The sequence below is a fragment of the Scardinius erythrophthalmus genome (genome assembly GCF_964197995.2).
Source record: "Scardinius erythrophthalmus genome assembly, chromosome: 21".
Lineage (NCBI taxonomy): Eukaryota > Metazoa > Chordata > Actinopteri > Cypriniformes > Leuciscidae > Scardinius > Scardinius erythrophthalmus.
Genome location: NC_138241.1, coordinates 3967745 through 3982308, shown reverse-complemented (window position 1 = coordinate 3982308; position 14564 = coordinate 3967745). Strand labels below are relative to the sequence as shown.

The 14564-nt window shown below is 38.1% G+C and overlaps 1 protein-coding gene across 3 annotated transcripts in view; it reads left to right on the top strand.

Moving 5' to 3' along the window:
* The window catches only part of dst (dystonin), a 204039-nt gene that overhangs the window by 47789 nt on the left and 141686 nt on the right, over window positions 1–14564 (top strand). For 2 of the 3 annotated variants that reach the window (XM_081350186.1, XM_081350188.1), the window contains 3 exons: window positions 436–525; window positions 5021–5098; window positions 7873–7965. In XM_081350186.1, coding sequence (XP_081206312.1) covers window positions 436–525; window positions 5021–5098; window positions 7873–7965 — 261 coding nt within the window. Of the gene's footprint in view, window positions 1–435; window positions 526–2704; window positions 2822–5020; window positions 5099–7872; window positions 7966–14564 lie in introns of all 3 variants that reach the window. The other variant, XM_081350187.1, reaches the window with a different exon arrangement.

Here is a 14564-nt window from a genome sequence, read left to right as displayed (position 1 = left end):
GATAGATAGATAGATAGATAGATAGATAGATAGATAGATTGATAGATAGATAGATAGATAGATAGATAGATAGATAGATAGATAGATAGACAGACAGACAGATAGATAGAAAGATAGATAGATAGACAGATAGATAGACAGATAGATAGACAGATAGACAGATAGATAGATAGATCAGTTGATAAACAGACAGATAGATAGATAGATAGATAGATAGATAGATAGATAGATAGATAGATAGATAGATAGATAGATAGATAGATAGATCAGTTGATAGACAGATTAATGTTAAATATTGAATGATTCTTAACTGCTATTTATTTGATTTTTAGCATCTGAAATAAATTATTGACCACAATAATTCATGATTCAAAAACCCATGTTTCAAGATATGCAAGACTGATGTTTTCATACATTCTCTCCTCTTTGTGGCAGGTACGAAAGCACGTGAACGACCTGTATGAGGATTTGCGAGATGGACATAACCTGATCTCCCTTCTGGAGGTGTTGTCCGGAGAGACACTGGTGAGTGTTGTTCAATAATCACTGAATCCGAAACACACTTGAAGCGGAATACTTGAACACGTGTGCAGTCACTTGCTGTTTTTCAAGGGGCATCTTAGATTCACCCTCCACACCAGTCCACATCCGTGTGTGTGTGTGTGTGTGTTACTAATCCAGCAGGCCGATTAAATGTGCGCTCACACACTGAAAAGCTTTGCTAAAAGTGACGTAACCAGTTCCTGCACACTCATGCTTTACAGCGGCTAAAACATCTTAATGTGTGTTAATAGTGAAATATGTGAACATGCTTTTGCATATTTACACACTAGTGTACAACAAACCCTTCATATTCACACTATTACAGCAGTTTTACATTAATTCAGGTCCAGTTGTGTATTGTGTTACAATACATTCAGTGTCAGCTTTGGAGGAATTCTCATTCAGCATCAGATGTGCTGTACAGTACACTAGCAGATTATATTTGACAGGTCTGGGATTGTGTGTAATATATTTTTAAGAACTCATGAAATCATTTTGTGACTTTTAGTCAGTGCCTGTTAGCTGGCAAAGACAGTATGCTGGTCTAGCCATATGTTACTGGGCTGTGACTTAAACTTAATGACTTAAAACAAACAAATAAACAGAAAAATCTCTTCAACAAGTCCATCACTAACAAGCTGTATAATTGTAAATACTCCATCACAACAGGAAGAACATTTTTATTCAACCCTTTAAATGGGGGCATTAAAACTCAAGGACAGCTGTATGTCAAGCAACTGGGTCAGTGCCTAAGATTAATGCCTGTGCACGTCACATGGAAACCTTCACGAGAGCATCAGCATTCGTTTGAAGGTTCAGCAGTCTGTCAGACTTGTGAAGAAGTGTACATGCTGTTCAACTGACAGGTTAGTCATGTATCAAATGTTTACAAGTCATCCAAAACACTGACTCGAGTTCTGGAAACTTAAAAAAAAACACATTGCTTCGAGATCTTTCATTTTAGAAAATAGTTCACATTTATTTATCTAGCAGAAAAAGTTTTTATAAACATCAGCAATTAATCCTAAAGAAAAACAATGCAAGTAATAATTCATTCTTCTGATTGTGAGTTGAATATTAGAATTCAGTTCAGTTTGTATTGAGTTTTGCCCATATTATTCTTTTTATATTTTATTTGTTTGTTTACTGTTAGTTTTCTTATTATTATTATTATTATTATTCTTGAGAGAAAGTCTATAGAACTCTTCGGTCGAAATACGTGAAAATTGGCACATAGATAGAGGAGAGTCTAAATCAAATTGTCTTACGAATTTTAGGACAGACACGCCAAAGTGGACGTGAGGCTGTTTCTCTGCATCGCTTTGGCTTTTTGGGACAAAACTTTGTACCTGTCATCACAAGCATGCCTTGAGGGTACTTGCACAGTTTTGGAGCGGCACCTCTTACTAGTCAAGTGATATGAACACTGGCTATGTTTGATTATAACTTCTGAACAGTTTGACCAAAAGTCATGATATTAATTGATATAATCAAAACTTGGCATGTGTCTTCGGCACTAGTCCCTAGTCAAATTTTGGGTTGGTGCCATCTAGTGGTAAAAAAAATAACCAAAGTTGCAATAATTATTTTAACTTTTTTGAATTTCATCTGATGGCTATAAATCTAACCTCTTTCTATTCCGTTGGTCCTACATAATACGATGGAATATGTTTTCCCAACAGCCAAAAATAATCACCATAATTGTACAACCAATCAGATCTCAGCCCAACTTTGGCTCAGCCCAGTAATTGTTGCATGCAGCTATATTTATATAAATATAATTTTTTACATTTGATTAGTTTTAGTCTGGATCAAATGATTGACATTACACCTACATTTATTCATTTAGAAGATTATTTTATCCAAAGCATCTTAGAAACCAGAAAAACTGAGGGATTGAGTTTAATTTGACTGAGAATTCCTCCATAGCTTTTACTGTTAAGTCGGGCCATTTTGTGATGTGAGTCTTTAGTTTGGCTGCGGAAGGACAGACCTTCTCATCACTGTAGAGAAGTGCCCCCTTTCTTTTGATGACACCCTGTTTCTTTTCCTCCTTGTCTTCTGTCCTTCTCATTTTCTTCTTCTGTCCATCTCTTATGTGTCCACCTGTTTCTGTGTCTGTATGTGTGTCTCTCTCTCGTGCTCACGTTCTCACGGTAAGCCAAGGGAGCGTGATTTTCTGAAGACGTTACGGTTGGTGAGTGCGGCTGACGCATGCACGGTTGAGCGGCATGGACGTGACCACGATGATGATGATGATGATGATGAGGATAAGGGGGTATGTGTGGACACGTGTCCTCCTGCCCCCTCAGTAACAGGACTAATGTAGCGAGTGCTGTGATATTAACTGGAGTGCTGAACCCAGAGAAGCTTGGCTTCTCATCAGTGGACTGTAGGCATCTAGAACTTTCCCCATGTTTACATATTTACCCGACAGTTAGGTTGAAGCCACATGGATGGGTAAATATCATGTTCATAATCACTAAATATTGCCTTCTGGGGTTTCTGTGGAGAGCTCTAGAATGCCAGCTTGGTCATTTCTCAAGACACAGAAGCTTGAGCTGTGAACTAAAGGCCTGATTCAAGTTCCTTTCGCTTCAAGAGTGTGTTAAAGACCCCATGAAAAAAAAAGTTTTGAGATACTGCAGTAGTGAACCATGACTCCCGAACCTTGGCCCTCTCCCCTTCACTCATTGGGGAAAAGTAAACTCAGCCTAAAATCAGCCTAGCTTACGGTGTCCTCTTTTATAAGACTGCATGTTACCTTTGACAAGAAACGCCACATGCATTAATTGAGTTATCAACAAAATTAAACAGAAAGTAATAATGCAATCATCATAACAAATAATTGCATCATCATGTGTGCATTTCAGCAGAATATGGTGACAACTGGCCACAAAACCAACAACATTTAATGTAAGCCGATGCATCATGTTGATAATAAATCATATAATTTAATCAGCCGATCAAATGGATGTAACAGACCGTATTAAACTTATGATTTTGGAAAAATGTAACTTATGCAGAATTACAGCAAATGTGCATGGTTGCTTAGTTAGTACATTTACAGACTGACCAGTAATTCTGAAAAAATATCTATTTTCTCAAATAAAGCTTAACATGTATAAACCGGCGGCAGCGGCGGCCAGAATAAAATCAGTCATCTAATCTATTCGATTTTAAATAACTTATCCAAACGGAGGAAAAGCTTTATCCTCCAGCATCAATCTGATTTGCTTATAATAACTGGGGTTGAAATGCTTTAAAAAGCTTTGGCTTTCTGCACAAAATAAGCGTAATTTGCTGACTCCAGCTTTTCTTTAAAGTTAATCTTGAAAACGGCGTGGATAATAAATTAGCAACGATGTCCTTATTCATTTTTTTAATAGTGTTCCCCACAGTGGGAAGAACGCATCATAAACATAGCGATAACAAGCCCCACCCATTTAGAGGGACAATATGATTGGTCGATTTTCCCGGTATTTTAAAATTAGTCTCTCATTGACTTGCTATTACTTGGTAACTTCACAGCTGGACCACCAATCACAGAGCTGAAAGCGTTAGGCGGAAACATACTAATATGTAATAAATTAATCATAAATCTTTGTTGGTCACAAAGCTTATTTTCTGCAATAATCCAAAAGCCAACGGCAAAATCCTATTGAGTTGTCGAGGGAATCAGGGTGATGCGAACCACATAAACTACGTCATTCCTGCAGCGCTCTATTGCTTTTGACTTTTTCTTACATTAGTTAGCCTAGTATTAGTTTTTGCTGTGGTTTAGATATTTGCCATCTGTATTTGTCAAAGCATTTCATGGGGTCCTTTAATGTTCATCATGATTTTAGAAAATTACACATACTTGTCTTTAATCAAAAGTGTCATTTCATGTGATGGAAACCTTTTGGTTTTGATTGATAGAACATTTAGTCATTTCTGACTATTCTGTGAACAAAACGCATGGAACTAATGACAGTCCTTTACTTCCAGACTCTGTTGCACTAAAGGGCAAAACAAAGGATGATTCGCTAAAGTCATCCATCATCTGCTCAACGGATCTCATTTCTCTATTAGTCACGCTGTACTGTACATTAGTTTGATAAGAACATCTGAGCTGAATTGAGGCTGTTTTATGTTTCAGCTGGACAGTGGAGATTTTCTCTTTCTTTACACCTGCTTCATTCCCATTTCTTTTGCTTCCCGCATCAGTCTCGGCCCACTCTGCGTCTTTGACCTTTGCGTTTGGCTTTGTGTTTCTTCAAGGCTTTATAAAACTTAGTGCAAACCTGTCCTGTGTGAAGTTAGCAAGAAACCTCATTCGTTCAGAGAGGGATTGATGTGCAGTAGTTCTCTATGTGAGTTTCTCTCTCCTCCACAGGCAGAGCGTGTGTGTGTCAGTACGGTGAGTGCGTGTGTGTGTGTGTGTGTGTGTGATCATACATGTGCTGATGGCTTCTCCTCTGTCTCTCCCTCACAGCCGCGAGAGAAGGGTCGCATGCGCTTCCACAGACTCCAGAATGTACAGATCGCACTCGACTATTTAAAAAGACGACAGGTAAGACCGGTGAGAAAAAGAAAAGGGACTTTATTATGTTAAGCAGTTATTGAGAATTAGAAAGGGCCAAATTGTGCCACTCAATATTTGATATTCTGGCAACACTTTACAATAAGGTTCATTAGTTAACATGAACTAAGAATGAACAATTATTCTTCAGCATTTATTAATCTTAGTTAATATTAATTTCAACATTTAATAATACGTTATTAAAATCAAAGGTTGTATTTGTTGACATTAGTTAATGCACTGTGAACTAACATGAACACACAATGAACAGCTGGATTTTTATTAACTAACATTAACAAAGATTAATAAATACAGTAACAAATGTATTGTTCATTGTTAGTTCCTGTTAGTTAATACATTAACTAATGTTAACTAATGAACCTTATTGTAAAGTGTTACTGATATTCTTGATGCTGCTGATGACAGAAAGTTATATTTGTAGGCTGGTCTGTCTCTAACTGCGCTTGTCAATGTCAAAATGTTCACAGAAGATGAGTGCGAATACACTTTATTTCCAACAGAGAACGAGTGCATGTGAGATGCAAGTGCCTCAACATTTAATATCTCACAACTGTTTTACAATAGGAATGTTTAACGACCGAAAGAAAAATCTAGTAATACAAACTACTCAACTTACAATTTCACCGTCTCAAATGATACATGTAATCCATAACTGAATGTGACAAGACAAAAAGTTTGCGTTTTGACATAAGAGTGTGTATAACATTTTAAAATAAAATATAATTTGCAAGTAAATTGATTACCTCACAATTATTTAAGGGAATAAAAAAATAAGATCGACACAAAATAAGTTCTCTAATTATTTAATTCCTTTACACAAAAAGACAATTAAAAAATATAAATAAAAAAATAATAAAAAAACGTTGGTCCCCCGATGTTCAAGACATGGTTATGGCCTTTTCATGCAGATTAACAATTCTGTGATTAAATAAGTTTATATTTTTGTGTATCATTTTCTGAATAACTGTCGAGTCATTTGCAGTCTTTGTAAAGTCATTTAAGCTCAACAAAAATGAAATATAATTTACAAGCAAAACTCACTGCAGATATATGCTGAATTCTGAGGATCCTGATAATGTAAATCAATTGGCGGTAATGCTACTGTAAGTTACATTTGCAATTCAAAACTATGCTAATTTGTTCCCACAGAGATATTTGACTGTTTTTCACCAGTCTAGTTTCACACGTTTCAACTAAATTATTGTAAATTGCATCTAATGTTGCTCGTGTGTGACATAATTGATAGACACAAGTTTCCTCAGGGGTAAACATTCACAAATATTGTTTTTCTATTAATAGTTTTTGATAAACAATGCATTGTGCATATTCACTTTCTAGCTTTATAAGTTTATATGGAATAACTATTTCCTTTTACAAAATTGTCAGTCACAATATTTATTTATATTTCTCTTCCAAAGAAAATAGATAAAATCTGCAATAGATAATGTGCCGAGGGCCAACACATCTAAATTTGGCTGTTTCTAAAAATACAAACCCAAGCAGTTCTACTCAAGATAAGTGAAAGATGAGGAAGCAGACTTTGACATCAGAAATCATAAACATCTGAGATAGTCTTGCCTTACAATGCCCTTTAGCTGTGACTGTACATAACATGTTGCATGACATCTCATTTGTAATAAGCCATAAATATATTTCTGTGACATGTGCACCTAAGAAATCATTGCTTATCCAAGAACAAGTATGGTTACAGTTGTGGGAAAGCTGTGAAATAGTCATCACTGCAGGCTGTTATTATCATACACAGCACATAATCCTCATTCTCTGTTTTGTTTTCATTCTTAGCATTAAAACCAATGAATAGTAACGCCATACATAAGTGCGTACCTGTGATTTTATCATGGGTAAGGAGATGTTCTTTTGCATGATGCAAAATAGTGAGAGTTTTCCAAATTAGTTACAAATGCAACTAATAATAATATTAATAAATAATTAATAATAATAAAAACTGAAATCAGCAATACCAGTCTAACACCTTGGCCCATTATTGTAGAAAGTTCACTTTAAATGTGGCCATTTCAATCAGAAAATCTAAAACTATGCAAGCAATTTACAGTCTAATCAAGGAGTCCTCGTTCCTCAACAGCAGTTCTGCACTGTAGTGCCCTCTGGTGGTGGTCAACATGACTTCTGTTATAGATTTATTGCTCTTTAATTATGTTTATAATCTAGCCATATAACCATAAATTAGTTCTGGAAACAAATGCATTTTTAATTGCAGTATTATAAAAAGATTTGTTGCCATCAACATGTATTTTTAATGTTTAGGGCTTATATTTATCTATAGTATGAATGTGTTTGTAAACCATATTGAAATCATTCTATAGTAAAGTATAAAACACTCTTGCATGTGCTCAAATTAGAGCTGACAAAACAATTATATATTATTATATATATATACAAACTTTCATGTTAGATGTGATTAATCGTGAGTGACTGATTTGACAGCACTACTTCAAGTACTTATTCCCATCTCATTTGCATCTATATTAGAATGAATGAATTAAGCAATTTAATTAGATTTAAAAGGCCATGAAATTGAATCCAAAATATAGCCTTGCTCATTGTAATATTGATGTGTTTTGGCATTGATGAAAATATACATTTCATTACAGTTAAATTGCATATGTTTTTTGTGTATAAACATGCATTGATTTAAAACTAAAATGTGTTTCATGTCTTATGTTTTATCACTCATCATAACTGTATAACCCTCGTGTCCTCAGGTGAAACTGGTGAACATCAGGAATGATGACATAACGGATGGAAACCCAAAACTGACATTGGGATTAATATGGACCATAATTCTGCACTTTCAGGTGAGTCGACTATTTTTGTGTTGTTTATTTGTCCAGTTAAAGATGTTTGAAGGATGGCCGCCCTGTTTATTCCTCACACGGTGAAACTATGAGGATATGCCAGTAATCAGGTATTGAAATATTGGTTTGGTTTAGTTTCATTTTGTTGCATGACTAGCATTCTTGTACAATGTTTCAGCTCTTTAGATCTAAACTGCTTTCATTTTGCAGTTCTTTCTCTGACCACAAGAGGTCAGACATGTATTTGCTCTAGGGTGTGCAGATATTCAGTGAAATGAGACAAATGTACAGTTTGCTGTATTTACTTCAGTCTGTGGCTGTGATACGCAACCAACATTGCTTTATTTGGCTGCTGTATTTCAGCAGATACATACAGTGTATATATGCTGGCTTGAGAAGGCAAACATCCTGTTATTGTATAAATTCCCTAACATACAAACATCAACATTTTAATTTTTAACCAAAACTTTTAACCAGAGCTTTTAAACTACAACCACCCATAACACCCTAACAACCATTTAGAAGTGGATTATCAACCACTGAGGAACCACCTAGCAATGTCTTAAACCACTTACAACTTATTACCAACTGCCTTACAATGTCCTAGAAACCACCCAGAACACCTTTGCAACTGCATAAAAACCAAAACACGCTAACAACCACCTATCAACCACTCAGAACATCTCAGTAATGGCCTTGTAACTGCCTAGCAACCACCTATTAATGCTTTAAAACACTTTCAACATCTTAGCAACTGCTTAACAATGCCCTTGAAAGCACTCAGACACCTTAGCAACTACCTAGCAACACCTTAACAACCATCTAGAACAAATTAAAAAAAACACCCTAGTAAGTTCTGAAACCCTCTTGCAACTACCTAATAACACCTTAACAACCAGCTAGAACACCTTAGCAACTGCCTACCAACACCCTAGTAAGTTCTGAACCCCCTTGCAACTGCCTAGTAACACCTTAACAACCACCTAGAACACCTTAGCAACTGCTATCAACATCATAGGAAGTTCTGAACCCCCTTGCAACCACATAGCTTTAAGACTTCACATTTTCCTTCAAAATGCCCAATTAATTTAAGTCGGCACTTTCCAGGCAAGGCTTCATCAAGCCAATGTTAAAAGATTGTCTTTATTTCTCTTCTCTAGTGTAATTGTTGTTTGGCTGTAGGTGGAGTGCAGTGAGCACTGTTTCTGTCAGTCTGAGAAACATGTTCACTCAAATACCCAGTCTTTCAGGCAGGGACATTTACCCTATTTTAATGAAACTTAAATTATGTGATTTATGTGAGTAACTACATGGTGTGATTGATTTATTAAAGGGTTAGTTCACCCAAAAATGAAAATTCTGTCAGTAATTACTCACCCTCATGTTGTTCCAACCATGTAAGTCTTTCGTTCATCTTCGGAACACAAATTAAGATATTTTTGATGAAATCTGACAGAATTTTGACTCCTCCATAGGCTTCCAGTGTGACCGAAACTCACCGGCCCAGAATAGTTATTAAAACATCGTTAAAATAGTCCAAGTAACTACAGTGGCACTACATTAAGTTTATCATGCGACGAGAATACTTTTTGTGCGCAAAAACAAACAAAAATAACGACTTTATTCCACTTTTCATTTCCTTCTCTCTGGGCCTCGTAGTGTTTTTGCGCTGCGCGTCTGTGTTGCACGTCATCACGCAACACACACATGACCGGCGTCGGCCAATAGTGAGCCTACGTGGTGACGTGTAACACAGACGCGCTACGCATTGTGCGCAAAAAGACTACGCGAACCAACTAGAGGCCCAGAGAGAAGGAAATGAAAAGTGGAATAAAGTCGTTATTTTTATTTGTTTTTGCGCACAGAAAGTATTCTCGTCGCTTGATATACTTAAGATTGAGCCACTGGAGTCACTTGGACTATATTAACGATCTCTTTAATAACTTTTCTGGGCCAGCAAGTTTCGGTCACATAGAAGCCTATGGAGGAGTGAGATATGGCTCAGATTTCATCAAAAATATCTTAATTTGTGTTCCGAAGATGAACGAAGGTCTTACGCGGTTGGAACAACATGAGGGTGAGTAATTACTGACAGAATTTTAATTTTTGGGTGAACTAACCCTTTAAGGTCGTCATTTTAGTATCAGCATGTACGAGCTGAGCCTGGAAAATATTAGTATCATTACATACACAAGATCTGTCCTGTATCTTTTACTCAGTTATTCAGATTTATATTCAACAGCTGATGGCATCCTGAGCGGGTGCTTTACAAATGAGCTAAAGGTGCACAGAGAAAATCATTTTGGCCTTTTGTGTTTGTGACAGGCTTTTATAAAAGTCCTGAGTCGTGGGCCGAGGCTCAGTGATGTGGAGTCTGAGGGCGCTTGTGCTTTATGAGTTCACACTGAACGGTTTTAGGCCTGATTTTCGCTCGCCGACATGTTTTGTGAGATCGCCGACAAATGCCCGAAATCACAGGTAAATCTGTGCTCGTTCACGTGAGGGACAATCACACAGTGTGAATTATCAAAGACACGATCTGAGAGAACTTTCTATTTACCCCAAACTCTCTTTGCAGAACACAATCCTCGCTCCCCTTGTCTCCCCAACCACTTCCTCCTCAGAATCTGTTTTTCTTTTTCTCCTTTTCGCTGCAGATCAGCACACATACAATTTGGATCGCAAATCTTCTCGCAGGCTATCATTTTTAATAACAATTTCGGTCTCGTGCACAAGTGATTGCGTTATTTTCTTATCACTTCTCATGTGTTTGGTTGTGAAACATAGTTTGCGGACGAGACAGAAGTTGTCTTTGCGATTCTTTCTTTTGTTAAATCATGCAGTGTGAAACCTCCTGTCTCCGATCCGTCGTGTAGTGTGCACACACCAGCGACTGAATGTTACCGCAGATAGTCACGCAGTGTGAAAGGAACAGTGACCCGACTACTTTGAAAATCGTGCAGTGTGAACTCGGCATTAGAGGTTATACTGCAGCTGTGCATCTGCAGGTCTGAGCTTGAGAAACCTTCTGCACATCAATCGTACCGAGGCAGAGAGGAGTGCAGTCCTGGGGGCCGCTCACACAGGACACGCTCCAGCTTTCGGTCTGCGCTGGGAGGATTTTTAACTCTTTCCCTGCCTCTCTTTCTGTGTTTTCACTGTTATACGGTAGGGGGCGCTGTTACACATCTTCTGAAAGAGTACAGAATCTCCTGATCATAACACAGGTGAAGAAGAAGAATCAAGCAATATCATATGTGAAATAACGCGATCATCAACACTAAACAGCATATAAATCAAAACTGTCTAATGTTACTGAATGAAATGTCGACCCAGGACGAGCTTTAGGACTGTGGATGTCCTAAAGTGGGGGTGTTGATGGACTCGATCTACTCCATCTGTGTTTCGATCATCGTTCTGAATCTGATTCAGATGTAGTCTTTGACAAAAACATGATTTTATCAGCTTTTTCCTCAAAATGTTGCTTTTTTTAATGAAACTTACCCACATTCAAGTGTTGATTAAAAAATAATGCAGGAAGCTAGAATAAAGCAGTTTTTTGTTTAAAAGCAGAAGGTCTGTTCTTTCTTTAGATATATTTCATGTTCTGCTATTCTTACATCAAAATATTATGGGGGCCTTGAAATTTGTGAAAATGATCAAAAATGCTGGCGGGGAAAGAGTTAATTGTTGCACAGTTGACACATGCATCAAATGAAGGTCTCTGGTCGTCACATCATAGCTCACAGCTTTTTAATGCCACATTTTTTTGAGATGCTGTGTTAAGTAAAACACTGTTCAAAGTTTGGTTTCATTCCTCGGCCAACACGAATGCATCCTGGGGCGAATATCCCCTGCTGAACACACTGTCCCACTTTCACAGCGGCAGATTATTAATATCCTTGGCTCCGCTGCTCGTTCGATTCGAGATGATGTTATGAGGGAAGAATGTTAGCCTGTCGCAGAAGTCGACCCGAGTCTCAGTTAAAAACCCAAACCATCACAGCTCTTCCTAATTCACGAGAATCACACCTTCACTGCACCTCGTTCTGGCAAACCACACTGGCCCAGCCTCCCTGACAGCCCTCAATCGGCTGAAGGCATAAAAATGCATTTCTGGGGCATAGCCGAAGAATGTGTTAAATAATGCTTGGGTTCATAAAACATGCTGACAGGTAGCGTGGGGACGTGCAGAAGCACCTGCCGCTGTCACTCTCACGCGAGCCGTTGGGCATGAAGCCTGTTCCCTCATGATCTGCAGTTGGACGGTACGTACAGTTGAGTTGTTTTTGATGGCTCTGCTCAGACATTAGTCTCTCAGGGCTGATTTTTTCACCATGTTAAAAATGTTTTGCCCTCCGGTCTCTTCTTTGGAAGAATCTAGTTTGGAATTGGATTCCAATAAATACAATATCACAATTCACTGTAGATGAACATGTGTTGTTTGCAGCTCTTTAGGCAATAACTTGCAATTAACGATTTTGAAGAACGCAGTTATTCATTTATACAATATCCACAGCTGGCATCTGAATACGGTCTGTTTGAACATGCGATCAAAGGCATTCAGGTCTGAATCAAGCTGGCGTTTGGCATTATGTCGTTTCTGAAGCTTTTGCTTGTCGTTTTTGCCTTGTAAACATGCTTTGAAGTCCTTGAATAAAGAGTGTACGTTAGGCCAGGGCGGAATATTGCTTTAAATTTTGAGTTTAGATTTGGTGGGAAATTCCAGGTTTGCTTTATTCGTTTGTTTGTTTATATCATGAACCGAAGAAAACCCGACTACTACAGTACATCATGCTGGGGGCTGAGGAGAATTTGAACTAGTCAGCTTGCAACCATTTAACATGGCTGACCTTTGGGGAATCACTCATTGTCAAAACAAAAAATCTGTGAAGAGTCTGAGAAGTGAGAAGAGTCTGCAGCCATAAAGGGAAAGTGGCAGAGCTTGTGCAAAAACAGGATCAGCAGATATGATACTTGCTCACCCTGCTGAAATATCCAGCATAAGGCATGTTTTGCATGCTGGGACCAGCATATGTTGTCTTTTGGGTGCTGGGATGATCCCAGCAAGACCACAACAAAACTTGTCTATGTGTTACATATAATGTTTCTTAGTGTGTGTTTGTAGTTAAAGAACAAGACAATTTTCCAAATTCATTTTGATAAATTATTTACTAAATTGTTTACACAGTATAATCCTCAGTTTTAAACAAACACTGCCCAGTTTTCATATGGTCCCAATCTGTAGGGAGTAAAAGTAACACTGAAGCAAAGGTGCGGTTAGTGAAATAAAGTAGATTCATTCTACAATCACGATTGAGCATTAGTGATGAACACCTGCTGTTAACAAGCAAAATCACTGAAGACAAGAGGAACAACAAGAACAGTAAAAAGAGAAGAGATGGGCAGAAACACAACAGCTACAACTGACTCACAGCCACACAGCCTTACATGATATCAACTGCAAATAAAATCAATATCAATATTTATTTTTTCATATGGTTGTATGTACAATGGTTGTTGAGGTCTGTTGAGGCACTTTGTCATTGACTTTGGTTGAATTAATTCTCTAATTCACTAACCAGTCTGGACCAGCACTATACCTACATTAATCAGCACTAACCAGCCTTGACCAGCACTATACCAGCACTAATTAGCACTATACCAGCACTAACCAGCCCGGACCAGCACTATACCAGCACTAACCAGTCTGGACCAGCACTATACCAGCACTAACCAGCCCGGACCATCACTATACCAGCACTAACCAGTCTGGACCAGCACTATATCAACATTAATCAGCAGTATACCAGCATTAACCAGCCTTGACCAGCACTATATCAGTATTAATCAGCACTATACCAGCACTAACCAGCTCGGACCAGCACTATACCAACATTAATCAGCACTATACAAGCATTAACCAGCACTATATCAGCATTAACCAGCCTTGACCAGCACTATATCAGCATTAATCAGCACTATACCAGCACTAACCAGCTCGGACCAGCACTATACCTGAACTAACCAGTCTGAACCAGCACTATACCAACATTAATCAGCACTATACCAGCATTAACCAGCCTGGACCAGCACTATATCAGCATTAATCAGCACTATACCAGCATTAACCAGCCTGGACCAGCACTATACCAACATTAATCAGCAGCACTATACCAGCATTAACCAGCCTTGACCAGCACTATATCAGCATTAACCAGCCTTGACCAGCACTATACCAGCATTAACCAGCCTTGACCAGCACTATATCAGCATTAACCAGCCTTGACCAGCACTATATCAGCATTAATCAGCACTATACCAGCACTAACCAGCTCGGACCAGCACTATACCTGAACTAACCAGTCTGAACCAGCACTATACCAACATTAATCAGCACTATACCAGCATTAACCAGCCTGGACCAGCACTATATCAGCATTAATCAGCACTATACCAGCACTAACCAGTCTGGAACAGCCCTATACCAGCATTAACCAGCCTGGACCAGCACTATACCAACATTAATCAGCACTATACCAGCATTAACCAGCCTGGACCAGCACTCTATCAGCATTAATCAGCACTATACCAGCACT